Here is a 21,141-nt window from a genome sequence, read left to right on the forward strand (position 1 = left end):
AAAAAAACTCAATCTCAAGTGTAGTGTAGTGTACGTGCATAACATATACGTGGTTTTGTCCCCAGAAGCCGCAACTTCATATATATATGTATTTGGAAGGGGGCGGGGCAAGATTAACAAAAAAATTTTGCGCATAATGTACGACTTCTTGAGGAATTGAGGGGGGCAGAAAGCGCCTCACCCTCCTAAGTCATGCTTGTTCCACAAATAATATAAAAGTACAAAAATCTGTAGAGCGAAACACGAACTGGCTTCCTTTCACGTATTCTCACATTTCTAGTAACATATACATAAAATAGTTCCGTATTTCACAGTAGAAATGTAGGTACACAATTAATAAATACATATCTATGAAAGGAAACATCCGACCCTGGCTCTTCCAGGGTTATGCAGTGATATGCGCTGCAAGCAATAACCATATTTACGACTGCCGCGCATACAGCCAACGAGTTCTTGCCGTACACGGGGACCTCTTGCGTGGCTTCACTCGTCCGCTGCGAGTCAGATATCTAGCTAGCTATTTAAACGTATATCATTGGTCTAACCTAACCACCACAGATTGTTTACTACCCCATAAAGCTACCAGCCAATGGGAATGCTTGTAACAGTTTCAGCAGCAATCACAACCTTTTCATAAAGATAGAAAGAATATCGTTATAGATTGCAGTTGTGCACACCAGAATCCAGTGACGACTCGTGGCGTTCTCGGAGTATAGGAAGAAGTTTGGTAAACCGAGTAAGGTTTGAAAAACGCGTTCAATGTCAGTCACACGTATCGCTTGTACTATCCTTCGCATTTAGAATGTTAGCTACGGGTCTATGCACAAGGTAGAGCCCCTTGTTCCTCACTTTGAACTATGAAATATTTAAATGTGAACCTATAAAGACCGACGAAAATAACATTGACGATATTTCAGAATTTCGATTTATTTTTCCCTCCGTGTCGTCGTCTGGATTAACACTAACAAAAAGTGCTGCTTAAACTTCGAGATTATGCTAAATGTTTCTAAATTGTGTTAGGATTTATTATTAATTAATTTTTCGGATAATTGTAATTCTGCATCTACTTTTCTGGAGTTTTGAACTTACCTTACTTATTCTTAACAGTTATATAATAGTGTAAATTTCCCCCCAAAATTGTGCAACAAACGACATGGGTTCAACATAGAACTTAAAAGGTTTTGAGAAAATTGTTTACCCCCAATTTTCTACCGATTTCCTACCATAAAATCTCCTGACGAACTAAATCTGGCAGGATGAAGAAAATATAGAGGATGGATAGTGGCATGGTTGTAAACAAGCTTGCTGCTGAATCGGCATACTCCCTTTCGTTTGAAAAATGTCCGCTGGTGAAGTAGAAATAAGATTTGGACATAATTTTATTTCTATTTCCTGCGAACATATTCCTTTAATTCGAATTCCATTTCCCAGGGACTGGAGTTTGCATATTATGCTAGATTTTACCATTATGCCAAGAGCAGGGTGCTAAGTGTCAACAAAGATCAAAATGTGCTTGGTTTAGTACCATTTTGCTGGGGTTGGCATCACTGATTGAGGAAAAACGTGCTGGTTCCTCAGCCCTCGCCGATCTTCGCAACCTTCTACCCCCTCCCTTCACTTCCTCTTCCACCCCTCACCCATCTGTCTGTAGGATGATCGCCGAGGTTCCTCAGCGAGCGGCAGCAAGTCTGTAACCATCCTCTTTCGGCTGCTGCTGGAGCGAGCGAGAGCAGTCAACTCTTGACAGTAGACAACCTAGGCAATCTTACGTACATTGCGCTCATAATTTTATAACATGCATTAAACTCCTAAAAGGTAGAGAACTCGAAATAGTACAAATGAACTTTAGGAAGTTCCTCACTTCCCACATGGAGGAATCGCCCCTGCCAGAATCATTAATCTTACGGTATGTACGTGAATCCAATATGGGTTACCTAAGGTTTGCGATTGTTTCTAATAGTGTACAAAGTCGGGCAGGTAAAACAACAAAATAGGAAGATTCAAAAGAGAACAGTCGGCCTGTTGCAGAGTGGTTAGCACATCACGGTACGACACCAGGAGTCCCTGGTTCGAATATCGGTCTGGGCATGGATGTTTGTGAGTGTCCATTCATCAATGTTTCATCATATCATCCCTCATCACCATTTTCGTAAATTAGACAAAAGTGGTACAAAAGCAATGTAAAATATAGCAAATCAGTCAATCAATCAAAAGAGACCATTTCTGTTTGTTATCTGAAAATTAGAGCCAATTCTAAATAATAACATGGGTGCAAGGAAGACTGTATAAAGAAGTTACGTTTAGGCCATATTGGGTACATACTTACCCAATAAGGCCCAGTCATGTAATTTGTTCTTTTACATCAAAATATGGAACAGGAAATTGTAAATAAAGTACCACAATGTTGTTTTTATAGGTAGATAAGTATATTCATACACTTACATTTTATTTACAAAGTGACATGAGATTTGTACAGAGAAATAACTTTGTTCACAAACAAATAAACAAGCGAGTGACGTGTCACAATTTGTTACCAGAGAACATGCATTACACATCACAGTCTTGGCAAATGAAAGCTCCATTATCATCCTTAGTGAATCCCACACACTCTACGAGAACATAAGAGTAACAAAAATGTCACATTTGAGCATGTTCTTCACGATATATTCCTATGCAGGCCATATTGGGTGTTCGTATTTCCTTCGTTATAAACAATACTATAGATTAAAGTCTAAACTAAGCACATTGTTGTAAAATACAAATTATGAGCATTCATGACATGTACTAGAGATATAAACACCAATCACTTGGAAGATACAGTAAGTAAAAACTTCCACATGCAATATTAGATCACGTAGAACACAATCACGAGGTTCAGCTATTTCGCTTCTTTGTCCTCAATTTACTGCACTATAGGTACAGCCAACAGGTTGAATCATGTCATTCGGACAGTCCAAATGTCATACTAACGTTATCTGTTGAATTCATCGTTGGAAACAGCAAATAGACCATATTGAGTTAAGGTACCTTATGTAACAAACTCAATTGAAAAATATTCAAGTCTGTTAATGGTCCACCCATCACAGATTCAGCTGCCGAAAAGTATGCAGCGTTGTGGGTTAAAGAAGGACTCCATTCTGCAATTGACCACAATAATCTTGTAGGCATACTCTGTCCGGCAATCTCTGTTGCAAGGCAGCGCAAAGCGGCAGAGAGGGGGTGGGAGGGGCGAGTGGGCAGAGCTAAGCGAAGACTGGTAACTGCAGTCGCTCCACCCCTCCACGCACTCCTGTCCCCTCTCACGTGCTCATTGGTAGAGCCGTCTCGCGCCACTACTTGCGCAGAGACTTGATTTCGTACGTCTGCTCCAGAGATATTTGGGACAGAGTGTAGGTTAGATGGACACTAATGATTGATTGATTTGCTTTATTTTACTTCGCTTTTTGTGCCACTTTTGGCTAATTTGCGAAGATAGGGATGAGTGATGATATGATGAAATTGATGGACACTCAGAAACATCCATAACCAGGCCGGGATTCGAACCCGGGACCTCTGGTGGCGTTGTACGATGTACTAACCACTCTGCTACGGAGGCCGGCTAAGTTTGACCTTATTTCAAGTTTTCAGTGTTATTAGTGCGATGGCTCTTTTTGTGTATGAGTTTCAGTTTTCTCAGAATGTAAATATAATAAGTGTTATTAAATTAAGTACAAATGTTATCAAAAGACCTAATTACCTAGGTTACAATCAATGTTCAATGTTAGATTAGAATATTCTAAGGTACTTAGAACCGTAAGACAATAGTAAATTTACTCACTGCCCACTGGTAACATAAATTTGCATACCGAAAAGACCTTACTCACGAAATGAGGTCACAAATACGCCACTGAGTGTGCATCCCCCCCTCCCAAAGCAAAAAGCTTAATTCGCACAGTGGGGCACTACACTCTTTCTCAAAAATTTGGGTGTACTGTGCCAGGGTAAGTAAAGTGGATATAATACTTGAAGAATAAGTTCCAATTCTATTGATGTTTAAGTAAGAGTTTCAAAACTTTAAAAATGCTTTGTACATAAGAAGAAATGATGAGTGAAGAGAATAGAAGGGACTCTCTTGTGCCTCTATTTGGAACGATAAGTGGATGGTAAATTGTAATGTCAAGGAGAGATGATTCTCTGGTTTTATTCGTACACCTTCCAACGGAATTCCTCTTAAGGACTCGGCATTCAAGTCTCTTATTTGAGTAATAAGGGCTTGCAATTTCATGATTGTTTGAAATGTTCCAAGGCCGTTCCACGTTGTTTCCTTTGGAAAGTATGCGTTTCCTCAATTGAGCTTTGAGCAGGATGTACAATCTCCATTCCACCGATGACACTAAAACAGAGGACACGATACACTTACGTGTAAAAATATGGAACACTGAACTCGTTCCAAGGAATTCTGTATTCAGAAAAAGAGTGTTGGAACTTAACCGTAGCAGGTAATAAAGATTCTGTTCTTTTTTTAATTCGAAGCTAGCACAAAATTATGATAATTCCAACGTTTATTGCAAAACGTACGGAAAAACATGAGAATTTTTTAAAAATCATTTTTTGAACATATTTTGAGCATATCAGTGGTGTATCAATTTAGTTATTTCGAGGGGCTAAATATTTTCGGAGGCGCCAAATGGTCTTTTGTTTCTGTTCTCGCTCTCACAATATTTAAAATACAAAAAGTGTACGTACAATGAATGTTAACGGAAAATCCTATGTCTGTTGATGAGAGGCGGCTAATAATTACGCAATACTAATAATTATGTTTATTTTCATGTAGAATTTTAAGAGCTATATTTGCCAGATGTGCATATTTTCACGTTTCCTAACGGTGGCTCTCTGTGGTGTAAGTTTACTGACGCATATTATTACATACTTTGTAAATTCCTATCCTAGCAAGCTGTGAGATACTTAGTCTGTAATTCTACTATTGACAGCCAGATAAACTTTGCCACGTACCTAATTGATGTGTGTAGAGCGTTGTGTATTTCTGTGTATGGCTCTGTCCAGCTTTTATAAGATAAGGTGGTGGAAACTTGCATGTTTGATGTAATATCACAAATAAGTCTCAGTAAACATGGGTCTGCAAACGAGCCGTTTCCAAAAATAATCAAAATGTGTGAACAAGCCGCCACTGACTTCATTGCTTGTAAACGTCGTCCTAGTTGGTAAAATGCTAATAATGTGTGCCAATGTGTGGGTACAAGCCGTACCACCTCCCCGAAATGTTCTGTTTGTTTGCAACGCCACCTCTCGGAAATGTTCTGTTTTGTAAACAAAGAACAAACCTCGGACCGCGCAAGGAGTAAAGCACTCGGTGTATATAAAATGCAATCAAAGACGGCTTCTACCCACACATTCGCACACATTATTAGCATTTTACCATATTGCTAAATACAATCTTCAAAATTTAATGTTTGAACTCTCTCTCCACTACAGAAATCTCCTGACAATCTAAGACTTAACATTTCATCAAGAGCTTCAAATCTCACACCTTAAATTTCATACTCATCCTACCACCAAAATTTCCATGCCAATTTTAGACTTACTGTTGATATTGAAGATTAGATATTGCCTCCTCCGAAAAAATAATTCTCAGTCTCCACACAACAATTTCCGTAAAAGTCTAAGACAATAGTAATACACAGGAATTGGATATCCCCTCCAATTTAATGCTCAATCCCCCTCTAATTAAAATAACTCACATAATCAAAGACCTAGAATTGCATACTGTTCCCCCCAACATTTAATTCAGAATCCCCCAAAACAACCTACGTGTCAATTAAGGCCAAATATGTAAGAGTTGGATATTTCTCCCACCCACCCTTTCGATAATACCCTTAAACACTTTATTTTCTTCATATAATGGATTAATGTATGGTGCATTTAAGGCGTACAATTTTTACATATATTTTAGAAAAATATATAAATGTTGAATTTTATATTATTTGAAGGTAAAAAATCCCCCCTGTGGACACCCCTGCTTGTGCACCAGAGACATAAACAAAACTCATGTACGTCTTCATATATTTTTATTACAATTAATTATCATACATTGTGTTTAAGTTGTTTCAAGATAATATCCAGCAGAAAGTAAGTTCTGCAACTTACAGCTACTTTTCAGGTAACAGGATGCCGGAGATTCCCCCCCGCCAAAAAAAACCTTTATCCCCAGCAAAAGAAAATTATTTTCATTCCTGCCAGTGATGTTTTTACCCCATCAAAGAAAATGGAATTGCATACCATATCATAACTATGTAAGAAACACAATTGAAAAATTATTCGGTCCATTAATGGTTCAGCCATCAAAGATTTTCTCGCGGAAAAGGATGCATCCTTGTGGATCAAAGGCCACCATTCTGCAACTGCACAAACTCACTTTACTATTCATGGCATGGTGCTGATATTTTACATGTATTAAAGCGTTCAACAAGAAACTTGTACGTAGGTTAGATGGACGTTAAGTTTGAACTTGGCAATAGAAGATTTGGTCAAGTTTCCAGTGTTAGTAGTTCGATCGAATTCTTGTTTCAAGTCCACTTTATGCACGGGAAGGCTAATCCGAACTGGACACGTAATTTAAAGTGGGATTCGAACCACTCTGCCATGTGCCTCCACCGGGAATCAAACCTGGGAACCCTTGATTACAAGGCGACGATGTTACCACTACGTCATCGGGGAGATTTTGTTACTAGTTTGATAGCTCTTTTATTGTATGGGTTTTGTTTGGGTTTGCCTAGAATGTAAATGTACTAACTATTTCTAAATTACGTGTAAATGTTATAATAAGATTTAACAATCTAGGTTCGAAAGAATGTTCTAAGGTACTTAGAAACGCAAGGCAATAGTTTACATTACTGACTGGTAACATATACAAATTTACATACCCAAAGATTTCCCCCCAAATTAAATCACCAATAGGACATCTCCCCCCCCCCCCCCCCGCCAAAAGAAAAAAGCTTAATTCGCACAGTGGGTAGCAGTAACTGTAACTGAGTTACTTTTAAGAGTAATTATCCGAGCACATTAAAACATGGTGGTCAAACATTATACCCCGTCAAGTTCGGTCGGGGCCGTTTACCCACTGTACCCCCTCGAGAATTACGTCGATTTTTTTACTCGATAGATTTCAATGTTTTACGTAATGTAAAAGTGGTTCCAGAGTTAGGAAAGCACAAATAATGGAGATAGGTCCCAAAGAATGGCCCACGTAAGTTAAAACCTGCAATTTCGGAGTACTTTCGTCGCTTTGTGTTAGTAAAAACTGTTTGTATGTACACTAAAGTAGCGAAAGAAGACGACTAAAAAACTATCAGTACCAAACCTAACAATCCTAACCTAACTACGTAAAACTAATGCTGCTGTTGTGGAAAGTCGTTTTGGGTGCTATATTCACTTGCGCGAAGCCTTCGGGTTGTTCTGCTTCACAGTAAAGTAACATGCTAAGGTAACAGACGTACTTTACTTCACAATGACACATTTCCGAGAGCTACAATCAACTGAAGACGTTCATGAACAACACAATCTTCATAAACCATGCAAGATATTTATCTTTATCTAGGGGGTACAAAGGGTCAAGAGTACCGTTCGGGCTTTTCTTGTAATTCCAGAAAAGCATGAACCAATATCTTTTTCTTAACATTTTTACAGCGACTTGACATGCCACGTGCAGAGGTTAAGGGCATGCGAGACAGTCTTCTGCCGGCTTTTCCCTCAGAGTCAGTGTTGTCAACTTAGCTCTGTTGAAGCTAGATCTGGGTCTTTCGTGCACTCGTTCCGGCCCACATAGACCAACTTTTGTCATGATTATACATTTTGCACGTGACGTGATATTGTTATATTGGCTGCATCGCCCCATCCCCTCTTATATCCCCAGCTACTTTTTTTTTATAGCGCCGTGTTGACGTGAAGTTGGCATAATATTGTTATCAGGGAATCCTTTATTTTCAATTTCGTATGACCATGAGATGGGTGATGCCGCCGGATCTAGATGGTGAAAACTAAGAATAAATTGTCATCAATTTAGAGTTAACGGTAATAGCAGCCCCCCTTTGACAGCTAACATTACCCTAGGAAGAACTTCCTAAATCTAGCTCCTTGAAAGTCAGTTTTAACTCCATTTAAGGTTAAATTTAGCTCTTTTATGCGCACCAGGTTTGGCAACACTGCCAGGAGGCAAGAAGAAATGCATTGGGCATATGGAAGTATTTTTTGACTTGTTATCTTGGGAATATCAAACTTCCGATGGAATAGAAAATTATATCAACGAGAAGAGGGCAGTTTGAAGAAGTGATTGCCAAGCAGAAAAGTAAAAACTCCCATTTGATTAGCCGTAACTTGATGTTGAAGTTGATTCCCAATAATGAATACATGGAATTCCGAAAATTCTTATTCGTCATACTTTTTTACAGGCCGTATCTAGCTTAATAATCAACTTTGAAAAACGCTTCGACCTGCCACATGTGGAGAAATTCATACTCTCTTGTACCCCGCCGTTTTTCTTCAGTAGCATGCAAAGAAATGCAAAGAAAGACTGTCCTTACGTAATTCTTGTTTCCCAATGTTGGAATCTAATGTGCATGACCTACTGTAGCTGAGCTTCGTCGAATTCACGTAATGACAAAGGTCAAATGATAACATAATCGTCTCCAACACTGAATTTCCATTGATCTCTCATGCATTGCTTACCTTAGGTGATCAGTGTGGCGGGCTCTGAAGACCGATGGACGTGCTGAGCGGTGTGTTGCTGCTGTTGACGGCTGGAGTCGTGTTCCTGTTCGCCATCTACAAGTACATAACATGGCACTATGGCTACCTTGAGTCCCTGGGAATCCCCGTGGTGGCACCGTTCTTCTGCCTCGGAAGCTCCCCGGATCTTCACAAACAGGTTCTCCAGCTGGTGGACATAGAGAATTTTAAAAGGTTTCTAATATTTCAGATTTAATAATAACTTCAAATTTATCTCAATTGTTCGTTTACAGGATTCTTGTTTGAAAACCTGATGGTAAGATACCTGTAGGAAGGTCAAGATGAAAATGGAGGCATAACGTTGAGATGAACCTAACGGTAAAGATGGAAAAGATTGGATTGATCTTGCCCAGAATAGGGACAGATGGAAGGCTTGTATTGCTTAAGCCATAAACCTTAGGGTTTAAGAAAGCTAGAGAGTTAGATAATTAGTTATCTCAATTCTTCTTATTGATTAAATTCTCACTTAAGCCGGCTCGGTGGCCAAGGCAAGTGGTCCACTTTCCGAAGATCCCATGTTCAAATCCAGGCATAGGCATGGGTGTTTTTTGTGCAGTTTCTTCATATGATCAGTCATTCCCATCGTCGCAATTAACCGGAATTGGAAGGGAAACGACGCTAAATTAACACAAGTGCAAATGCTTACTTATAAACCGCTCATACCTTCGTTATTGTTGTTGATTTAGTTCATCGTCAGTAAAGATGTACGTTGAATGCAGGCCCTTGGATAGAACATAGAACTGATCTCCAAGGGGGTCTCACGAATTTTTTTTAAAAAATGAACATTATTAAATGAATGTAAATTATGTGTGTGTGTGAGGGGGGGGGGGTTCATTAAGTTATATAACATTTATAAATATCATACAAATATTACATTCTTCTACATCTTTTAAAATATCCCTTGAAGTGTTAATTGACTGATACTGAAATCATCCCTTACACACTGCGTACTTACTTTAGATGATACAGATAATTACATCACACAAAAAATGCACAATATTCAATCACAGTACATTCCACCCCCGGCCGAAGCAATGAAACTCCCCTTCGTTCCCAAAACTTGGGAGCTGTTGACCTTTGATGCAGATGAGAAGGGAATTTGCATGATGACATCGAAGTCAGATTTCTGTCTAAACGGGGGGTCGCAACAGGGACAATGAAGGTACAGATAAAGAAGGTCCCCTGTGAAAGAACAAAATCTAGATAATCTTGTAAATACTTACAGCTACTTAGACTACAACTCATAAAAAAATAAGCGAATGTAATAGTAATAGCTGCTGTTCATGTTCTGTGGATTTATCCTTAAAGTTGTGAGCTGTCTATATTTTCACTCTTCACTGCAAACAAATTGTACAAAATAGGTTTACCTAATGTCAAGGGGGATACAAAATAGTTTTACCTAATGTTGATGGCTGAACCTTCTCTTCCCCTGGCCCCTGCCTGGCTACGGACCTGGTTGAATGTGGCGACCTTCAGTATACTGACTCGCAGTGACAACCCGCCGATTCCACGGTTCAAAGGACATCGCTGTGTGCGGTGTTGCAACGTTCCACGCACACCTTTACTCCGTTGAATAAAAGTACGTATAAAATCGGTTTCGCAATGTGAATTGACAATGATAATGGATTTTAGAAACAAATGCAAAGAGCTTCAAAACAATACTAAGATTGTATTTGTAGGACTACTCAACGCCAAGAAAAAGATGTTTCGCAAAATTCATAAGAAAGCTTTTTTGACAGATTTAAAAAATCTGAATGTTCGATACCCGGTGAAGGCACAAGTGGTTCGGATACCACTTTAAACTGTAGGTCCAGTCCCGATTAGCCTTACTGTGCATAAAGTGGACTTAAAACAACAATTCATTAAAAAATCTGAAGATTAAGAATTGTGTTTAAAACCTTTCTGTCTGCACCGTAGTAAAATTTCATCACGATCGGACAATCAGTTTTTTATTTATAGAATTTCAAAGAGAGCGATCGTTTGCAAAACTCAAAAACAGGCACTTCTTTGTTCTCACAATGATAAAAAAATAGAAGGCATACTCGAAAAGCATTAGTTAGCATAGATTAACACAGAATTTAATAAGCTAAATTTTTATGTAACTCGTTTTTACGTAGATATATTTGTTAATTTTTAGTTGGAGTTCAATCTTGAGTATGGATAATTTTTAATTCGACAGTAGTTATGGAATTGCTTGTATTTACAGTTTCGTTGTTTTACATCCCATTTCCGCACATTTTGGTTAATGACGACGATGTGTAGACTAGATTAAATTGATGAAGAAAAACTCGCAACCAACACCAACGCCCAGATACGAACTCGAACCCAGGTCGAAAGTCGACCACGTAACACAAAGAACACAAAATGCATAGGCGTAACATGGCGGGGGCAAGGGGGGCCAGTTTAACATTTTCGGGTTTACTAAAATTTACAAGCAATGATACCTGAGGAGCAAAGTAATACAGAGTAATATTTGTAATTTCGCAAATGTCACAGTTATTTAGCAAATAATCCTGGACGCTGTTTTTATGGCATCGAAAACATGAAATCTCTTCCTTCAAATTTAACCCCAGGTTTGATTCTGCCCCCTCAAAATTATACCCAATTTAATTCTCCCCTTTTAAAATTACGCCCAGTTTAATTCTGCCCCTCAAAATTATGCCCAGTTTAATTCTCCCCTCTCAAAATTACGCCCAGTTTAATTCTGCCCCTCAAAATTAGGCCCAGTTTAATTCTCCCCTTTCAAAATTACGCCCAGTTTAATTCTGCCCCTCAAAATTATGCCCAGTTTAATTCTCCCCTTTCAAAATTACGCCCAGTTTAATTCTGCCCCTCAAAATTACGCCCAGTTTAATTCTCCCCTCTCAAAATTATACCCAGTTTAATTCTCCCCTTTCAAAATTACGCCCAGTTTAATTCTGCACCTCAAAATTAGACCCAGTTCAATTCTCCCCTCTCAAAATTATACCAACTTTAATTCTCCCCTTTCAAAATTAGGCCCAGTTTAATTCTGCACCTCAAAAGTAGGCCTAGTTTAATTCTCCCCTTTCAAAATTAGGCCCAGTTTAATTCTCCCCTTTCAAAATTACGCCCAGTTTAATTCTGCACCTCAAAAGTAGGCCCAGTTTAATTCTCCCCTTTCAAAATTAGGCCCAGTTTAATTCTGCACCTCAAAATTAGGCCCGTTTAATTCTCCCCTCTCAAAATTATACCAAGTTTAATTCTCCCCTTTCAAAATTACGCCCAGTTTAATTCTGCACCTCAAAATTAGGCCCGTTTAATTCTCCCCTCTCAAAATTATACCAAGTTTAATTCTCCCCTTTCAAAATTAGGCCCAGTTTAATTCTGTACCTCAAAAGTAGGCCCAGTTTAATTCTCCCCTCTCAAAATTATAAAAAGTTTAATTCTCCCCTTTCAAAATTACGCCCAGTTTAATTCTGCACCTCAAAATTAGGCCCGTTTAATTCTCCCCTCTCAAAATTATACCAAGTTTAATTCTCCCCTTTCAAAATTAGGCCCAGTTTAATTCTGTACCTCAAAAGTAGGCCCAGTTTAATTCTCCCCTCTCAAAATTATACCAAGTTTAATTCTCCCCTTTCAAAATTAGGCCCAGTTTAATTCTGTACCTCAAAAGTAGGCCCAGTTTAATTCTCCCCTCTCAAATTTATACCAAGTTTAATTCTCCCCTTTCAAAATTACGCCCAGTTTAATTCTGCACCTCAAAATTAGGCCCGTTTAATTCTCCCCTCTCAAAATTATACCAAGTTTAATTCTCCCCTTTCAAAATTACGCCCAGTTTAATTCTGCACCTCAAAATTAGGCCCGTTTAATTCTCCCCTCTCAAAATTATACCAAGTTTAATTCTCCCCTTTCAAAATTAGGCCCAGTTTAATTCTGCACCTCAAAAGTAGGCCCAGTTTAATTCTCCCCTTTCAAAATTATACCAAGTTTAATTCTCCCCTTTCACAATTAGGCCCAGTTTAATTCTGTACCTCAAAAGTAGGCCCAGTTTAATTCTCCCCTCTCAAAATTATACCAAGTTTAATTCTCCCCTTTCAAAATTACGCCCAGTTTAATTCTGCACCTCAAAATTAGGCCCGTTTAATTCTCCCCTCTCAAAATTATACCAAGTTTAATTCTCCACTTTCAAAATTAGGCCCAGTTTAATTCTGCACCTCAAAAGTAGGCCCGTTTAATTCTCCCCTTTCAAAATTACGCCCAGTTTAATTCTGCACCTCAAAATTAGGCCCAGTTTAATTCTCCCCTTTCAAAATTATACCAAGTTTAATTCTCCCCTTTCAAAATTAGGCCCAGTTTAATTCTGTACCTCAAAAGTAGGCCCAGTTTAATTCTCCCCTCTCAAAATTATACCAAGTTTAATTCTCCCCTTTCAAAATTACGCCCAGTTTAATTCTGCACCTCAAAAGTAGGCCCAGTTTAATTCTCCCCTCTCAAAATTATAAAAAGTTTAATTCTCCCCTTTCAAAATTAGGCCCAGTTTAATTCTGCACCTCAAAAGTAGGCCCAGTTTAATTCTCCCCTCTCAAAATTATAAAAAGTTTAATTCTCCCCTTTCAAAATTACGCCCAGTTTAATTCTGCACCTCAAAAGTAGGCCCAGTTTAATTCTCCCCTCTCAAAATTATAAAAAGTTTAATTCTCCCCTTTCAAAATTAGGCCCAGTTTAATTCTGCACCTCAAAAGTAGGCCCAGTTTAATTCTCCCCTCTCAAAATTATACCAAGTTTAATTCTCCCCTTTCAAAATTAGGCCCAGTTTAATTCTGCACCTCAAAAGTAGGCCCAGTTTAATTCTCCCCTTTCAAAATTATACCAAGTTTAATTCTCCCCTTTCAAAATTAGGCCCAGTTTAATTCTGCACCTCAAAAGTAGGCCCAGTTTAATTCTCCCCTCTCAAAATTATAAAAAGTTTAATTCTCCCCTTTCAAAATTAGGCCCAGTTTAATTCTGCACCTCAAAAGTAGACCCAGTTTAATTCTCCCCTCTCAAAATTATACCAAGTTTAATTCTCCCCTTTCAAAATTAGGCCCAGTTTAATTCTGCACCTCAAAAGTAGACCCAGTTTAATTCTCCCCTTTCAAAATTATACCAAGTTTAATTCTCCCCTTTCAAAATTAGGCCCAGTTTAATTCTGTACCTCAAAAGTAGGCCCAGTTTAATTCTCCCCTCTCAAAATTATACCAAGTTTAATTCTCCCCTTTCAAAATTAGGCCCAGTTTAATTCTGCACCTCAAAAGTAGGCCCAGTTTAATTCTCCCCTCTCAAAATTATAAAAAGTTTAATTCTCCCCTTTCAAAATTACGCCCAGTTTAATTCTGCACCTCAAAATTAGGCCCGTTTAATTCTCCCCTCTCAAAATTATACCAAGTTTAATTCTCCCCTTTCAAAATTAGGCCCAGTTTAATTCTGTACCTCAAAAGTAGGCCCAGTTTAATTCTCCCCTCTCAAAATTATACCAAGTTTAATTCTCCCCTTTCAAAATTACGCCCAGTTTAATTCTGCACCTCAAAATTAGGCCCGTTTAATTCTCCCCTCTCAAAATTATACCAAGTTTAATTCTCCCCTTTCAAAATTACGCCCAGTTTAATTCTGCACCTCAAAATTAGGCTCGTTTAATTCTCCCCTCTCAAAATTATACCAAGTTTAATTCTCCCCTTTCAAAATTACGCCCAGTTTAATTCTGCACCTCAAAATTAGGCCCGTTTAATTCTCCCCTCTCAAAATTATACCAAGTTTAATTCTCCCCTTTCAAAATTACGCCCAGTTTAATTCTGCACCTCAAAATTAGGCCCAGTTTAATTCTCCCCTCTCAAAATTATACCAAGTTTAATTCTCCCCTTTCAAAATTACGCCCAGTTTAATTCTGCACCTCAAAAGTAGGCCCAGTTTAATTCTCCCCTTTCAAAATTACGCCCAGTTTAATTCTGCACCTCAAAATTAGGCCCGTTTAATTCTCCCCTCTCAAAATTATACCAAGTTTAATTCTCCCCTTTCAAAATTACGCCCAGTTTAATTCTGCACCTCAAAAGTAGGCCCAGTTTAATTCTCCCCTCTCAAAATTATACCAAGTTTAATTCTCCCCTTTCAAAATTACGCCCAGTTTAATTCTGCACCTCAAAAGTAGGCCCAGTTTAATTCTCCCCTCTCAAAATTATACCAAGTTTAATTTTCCCCTTTCAAAATTACGCCCAGTTTAATTCTGCACCTCAAAAGTAGGCCCAGTTTAATTCTCCCCTCTCAAAATTATACCGAGTTTAATTCTCCCCTTTCAAAATTACGCCCAGTTTAATTCTGCACCTCAAAATTAGGCCCAGTTTAATTCTCCCCTCTCAAAATTATACCGAGTTTAATTCTCCCCTTTCAAAATTACGCCCAGTTTAATTCTTCCCCTCAAAATTAGGTCCAGTTTAATTCTGCCCTCTCAAAATTAGGCCCAGTTTAATTCTCCTCTCTGAGAATTACGCCCAGTTTAATTCTCCCCTTTCAAAATTACGCCCAGTTTAATTCTGCACCTCAAAAGTAGGCCCAGTTTAATTCTCCCCTTTCAAAATTACGCCCAGTTTAATTCTGCACCTCAAAATTAGGCCCAGTTTAATTCTCCCCTCTCAAAATTATACCAAGTTTAATTCTCCCCTTTCAAAATTACGCCCAGTTTAATTCTTCCCCTCAAAATTAGGTCCAGTTTAATTCTTCCCCCTCAAAATTAGGCCCAGTTTAATTCTCCTCTCTCTAAATTACGCCCAGTTTAATTGTGCCCCCTCAAAATTAGGTCCCAAGTTACGCCCATGACAAAATGTGTAAATAGACACAAATATGTAGACTTCAGCAACACATAAGACTTCTTAAACTACTATATAGGTACTTTTGGTGCGTCAAAATACACAAGAGAAAGCATTAAATTGTACTTTTATCAGTTCCTGTTCCACATGATGCACTAAAAATGTGGTTGCCTGCTCTTTCAGATACGGTAAGGTATGGGGCATGTACGAGGGCCGTTACCCCCAGATATTCATCGTGGACCCTGAGTTCATCCGAGAGGTGACCGTGAAGCATTTCGACAGCTTCCACAGCCGGCGGGACATGAGGACCAGCCACCCTTCGGGGGAGATCCTCGACTTCATCATCGGGGACAAGTGGAAGGTGGTGAGGTCCGCTCTGACGCCAACCTTCACGTCTGGGAAGCTGAGGAAGATGTTCGATGCCATGAAAGAGTGCACGGAGACTCTGACAGCAGATCTGCTGCAGGATGTACAGGGGAGACCAGTGCAGGACGTCAAACAGTAAGTTGGAAGGCAACAATGTGCGAATTAATGGGGGTGAATGCCAAGCCTCCTTACAAATAAATATTATCCCCGCCAAAAGAAAAATGTTTTCATCCCTGTCAGCAAGGACGTAGGGGGGAGTCCAGGGTTTCCGGGTGCCTCCCCGATGGCGCAGTGGTAGCGTTGGTGCCTTGTAATCAAGGGGTCCAGGGTTCGATACCGGGGGGGCACATAGTGGTTCGGATTCCTCTTTAAACTGTGGGTCCAGTCTCGATTAGCCTCATTTTGCATAGAGTGGTCTTAAAACACCAAATCAACCAACCAAGCAATCCAAGGGGTCCGGAACTCCTCCTGAAAGATTTACTAAGTACAAAAATTAAAAATGATAAAATAACGAAAATTAAATAATGAAAATATACGTGTTTAATCGAAGGTTATTCATTTCCTACAACCTTATTGGAAGGCAAGGATTAGATTGAAATCATACGGCTTTGAATGACAGTGGAAAAGTAGATTTATGCATACTCATGGACGTCCACAGGATTTGTTCCAGGGAGGGGCAAGGAAGGTATTTCTTTCCGGGGGGGCAAACAAGGTACATTTTCCACAATAATATTGTTGTTCCCTCAAAAAAACATGGCTTAAATTTGTATTTATCATATTCATGCAATAATTAACACATATTATTGTGGCTGAAATGAAATTATATGTGACAAATATATAATTTTTGGTTGACTTTCATTTTCCAGGGGGTGCCACGCCCCCCCCCCCCCCTTCCGGACGCCCATGTGCATACTTGTAATAATATGTATAAATATTTATCTGGAACGTTACTTTTCGTCAACTGTATCTGTAACATCATTTTTTTCTTTTTATAAATATTCAATTCTCTATCTACTTGGCATAACTTTTCATAGTAGGCTTTTGTTTTTCTACACATTTTGGTAATATTAACTACACGTAAGCTCGATAATGAATACGTGAGGTTATATCTCTATTCTTAAACAGTGTTTATACCTATTCATGTAATAATAAAGCGATATTAATTAATTTACATAATAATATTATTTTAATTAATATAATTATAATTATATTAATTTAAACATTATTATTGAGACACTCGGTTGGGACCCACTCCGAAATATATTTCTAGATACGTGTCTAAGTGTGAACATCTTGAGAAAAACCTTCACCACTGCATTTCTCGTGAAATTCTAGCTTGATTTGACATATCACATCACCCCCTTTACACTTACCTTTTATTAGTTGAATTCAATATGGTGGCCAACAATATGGCGCTTGACACCCATAACTATGGTCCCCCCTGGGCATAGCCTGTTTCTGACCAAGTGTACCAGTGTTAAATTGTCCGTGGCATAGTAACAGTGGATTGAAAAGAGGTTTCGCCTTAGGAAAGCCTATCCCTTTATGTAAACATCACTGTTAATAAAAATAACGTAAAACTACTTCTATTGAAAAAAACAACTTATAATCAAAGGATCCTGGAATCGTTTCTTGGTGGGGATATATTGCACAGTGATTCGAATTCCACTCAGAAGATGCCGGCGTGCTTAACAGAGGGCAATTGCCCCCCCCCCCCCGCCCCCTAATCATGGACGTCCGTAGATTTTTTTCATATAGACACAATTAATTGACATATGTACTTTTAGGTTGACATTCATTTGGCGTCGTCCTATAATTGCGAACAGTCCTAGTTGCGAACAGTCCTAATTGCGAACACTTTCTGCCTGAACAGAAATATACCCGAAGGACTATGTCCTATTTGCGAACACATTTCTCTCCCTTGGGACCTACAACGTTCTCTCACACATCCCGAGTCTATTTAACTATTTTCTTTTAAAGGGACTCAGTACCAGACTTGAGGCTGGTCAGTGATTTGTTGGATCATAAAAAATTCGACATGATTAAAGTAGTCACCAAAATATAATTTATTAATAGAAGTGTGTCCTATTGTTTATACGTACTGCACACGTCTTAACTGAAAAGAGTTTCGTCATTTAATAATACAATTATTAACTTTACCTAAGTTTCAAATTCAAATTTCAAAACATATGACGCTGTTCTTAAATATTTAGGAATGCCACCAATCTCCTTATACTTGTTAGTGCTCCTCGCCAAGAAAACAAAAACACATTTTTTTCTTCCGTTTTACATCTTCCATCCTAAGAATCATGCCATTAGACTTTTCTGCTACAGCCTTTAAGCTTTATATAAGGTCTTCCACTATCGGTTGTGGACTACCTAGCTCACTGTTGATTTTGCTGTTCCATCCCTCCACTACATTATTTAATGTACCAAGCGGTTTTCGAGTCATTAAGACAGGAACGAAAGTCAGATTACGTCAACAGACTGAAAGGATGAAATAATCTTGGAGGGATTTACAAAGCAGAAGACCATAATAAGTCAATCACGTTGGCAATTGTTGTAAGTCCAACCAGCTGTCTCTCTGCGTCACTGCCTTATCTGTTTTAGAAAACAGGATTTTCAGTTTCATTTGTTCGCAATTAGGACATGAAATGATTTCTCACTTTTATATGTTCGCAATTAGGACGATTTAGTCGTTGTTCGCAATTAGGGCTGTTCGCAATTAGAACTGTTCGCAGTTAGGACTGTTCGCAATTAGGACACAACCATTCATTTTCCAGGTGAGAGGTGTGACCATCCTTGCCCCCGCCCCCTTCTTACTTCTGGACGTTTATGCCCCTATATACTTTCACCTAGAAATTTAGTGTAGAGGAATCTTATCGCCGTTATTGATTGATTTATTTGCTTTATTTTACTTCGTTTTTGTTACACGTTTTGCTAATTTGCGAAGATTGGGATGAGTGATGATATGATGAAATTGAAGAATGAACACTAACACACATTAGCCGGACCCTGTGGCCGAGTGGTTAGCACATCGCGCTGCGACGCCAAGTGTCCCGGGTTCAAATCCCGCTCAGGCTTGTTTGTTTGTGTATGTCCATTCGTCAATTTCATAACTCATCCCCATCTTCGCAAATTAGCAAAAAGTGTAACAAAAACGAAGTAAAATAAACTAAATCAACAAATCAATCAAAACTAACACACATCCATGCCCAGGCCGGGATTCAAACCCGGTACCCCTGGCGTCGTAGCGCGATGTGATATTCACTCTGCCACGGAGGACCGCTTATCGCCGTTATTAAACGATATTATTCTCTCAAAGAATGAAGTATTTTCAAACAAATGAAAGTTCCAAGCAACTACGGGAAGCATTTATATCTTATGTAATTGAACTATCCCGCTTCGTTCTCTATTAACACACTCAAATGCTTTATTCGTCAGTTATGCTGCCTCCATATTGCTGCATTTAATTATACGTACAAGGTGTACACGATAATAGAAGCAAAAACATCTCAGTAAGCATGGGTCTGCAAACGAGCCGTTTTCGAGATAATTGCAAATGTGTGGTTACAAGCCGCCACTGACTTCATTGTTTGCAAATGTCGTCCTAGTTGGTAAAATGTGATCTTCGTTGCTAAGGTTCCATTTTTACTACGCAGTACAGCACAATAGTCAAGGAGCTAATACTGAAAAAAAATGTTTCGCTCAACCGGCGCTACATCTAAGGTATGACACCACAGTTTGGTTGAATGGGTTATATATGAACACCCTAGGTAGTATGTCACGTCAAATTGTGGTATCATTAATTTTATGGACGCCATTTTGTGTTGTGATCAAGTGACTGCGGTCACGTTCGACTTAAAATATGCATAACTCCGGTTAGAATGGACCGATTTAAATAATATTGACACGAAATGAAAGATAATGAAATGCTCTACAGAAAAGGTTTTATTCACATTCTATGCAGATGCGTTGGTTTTGTTGTAAATATAGATTTTAGCAACATATTCATTAATAAGAATTACAGTTATATGACTTTCTAACCTCAGCCTTTTGTTTTCAGCGTTCCTGAACTGTTGAAGTGACAGCTATCAAAATCAAAATGGACACGTTACAAGTAGATGAGCCAACTGTAAGTCTTGTACCATCCCCTGCAAAGCGGAAGAAATATGCACATTTTGATCAGTGCATCATATTCCAGACGAATAGTGATGAACGTTTACGAAAACCACGAGACAGTTCTTTGAAAATTCTGAAGTCTGCTTTGGAATTACCTCACGATGAAGCTTATCAGCTTTTAGCAACCATTTCGCAAACTCTGCCCACTGGCGGCGAAAGAAAGCCTCCATAATTAGTTTCTGTGCCCTCACTCCACGATTGTAGGACTTTCCTTGTAGAAGCAAGGAAGCTGTACTGCTACCATAAACTCAAGATTCAATTAGTAGATCTTCCAACCCTGAGCCACTATACTTCTTTCCCATTAGGGATAGGCAATTTAGAACTATGTGAAAACCACCCAAGCGAATCACAAAACTTTGAAATTCTTCCGGTCGTCGCCATTAAATTTCTTTGGCCTTCACGTAGATAGCAAGGTCGAAAGTTATAACACTATCCTTCTGTCGTATACTGCTCATCATAGCTACAACATTCTTCATGACAGTATAAACTGTACTGTATTCCGTTGGCGATCCTTCTAACATAGGGCAGAAACCAAGCTTGGTGGTGTTGGGTGTGGAGGTATGAACAATAGCGTTAAAGCCACTCCAACTTGGCGTTATTTGTGCACTTGGACTTGGTGGAGATATTTCAACCTCGAATAATGTAGTTGGACATAGACGAACCAGTGCCCAAGCGAGGTCCATCTGTGCAGGGTATGAATGTTGTTGGTCCCTAGGAAAAAGACATTCATCCAAGATTTTCCCTTCATAGTAGTGGGTCGCCTCCCAGAAGAACTGAAGTTCAGAAAGGCCTGGCAACGACCTCTTGATTCAACAGATCGTTGTCTCTTTGTGTGATCAGCATGAACTGTTTGCTGTGGTACTGGATCGAAGTTACCTCTCTGGTACACTACTAACGTGGTGGCATGAGTTGTGTTCATTTCGTTTAGAGTTTCCTCATTGATGTCATTATTGTCAGCTGCTACTTGTACAAAGGAACCTGGGTAGATATTACTTGGAACAACCACACCTGTTTG

The 21,141-nt window shown here is 38.9% G+C and overlaps 1 protein-coding gene across 2 annotated transcripts in view; it reads left to right on the forward strand.

Moving 5' to 3' along the window:
• Nucleotides 1-689: 689 nt before the first annotated feature.
• Nucleotides 690-21,141, forward strand: part of LOC146001303 (cytochrome P450 3A13-like) — a 35,024-nt gene continuing 14,572 nt past the window's right edge. The window contains exons 1-3 of one of the 2 annotated variants that reach the window (XM_083138610.1): nucleotides 690-736; nucleotides 8,727-8,955; nucleotides 15,762-16,079. In XM_083138610.1, the coding sequence (XP_082994736.1) occupies nucleotides 8,756-8,955; nucleotides 15,762-16,079 (518 nt within the window). In that variant the 5' untranslated portion in view covers nucleotides 690-736; nucleotides 8,727-8,755. Of the gene's footprint in view, nucleotides 737-4,373; nucleotides 4,479-8,726; nucleotides 8,956-15,761; nucleotides 16,080-21,141 lie in introns of those variants that run through there. The other variant, XM_083138609.1, reaches the window with a different exon arrangement.

The sequence above is a fragment of the Lepisma saccharinum genome, chromosome 17 (assembly GCF_977018435.1).
Source record: "Lepisma saccharinum chromosome 17, izLepSacc3.1, whole genome shotgun sequence".
Taxonomy (NCBI): Eukaryota; Metazoa; Arthropoda; class Insecta; order Zygentoma; family Lepismatidae; genus Lepisma; species Lepisma saccharinum.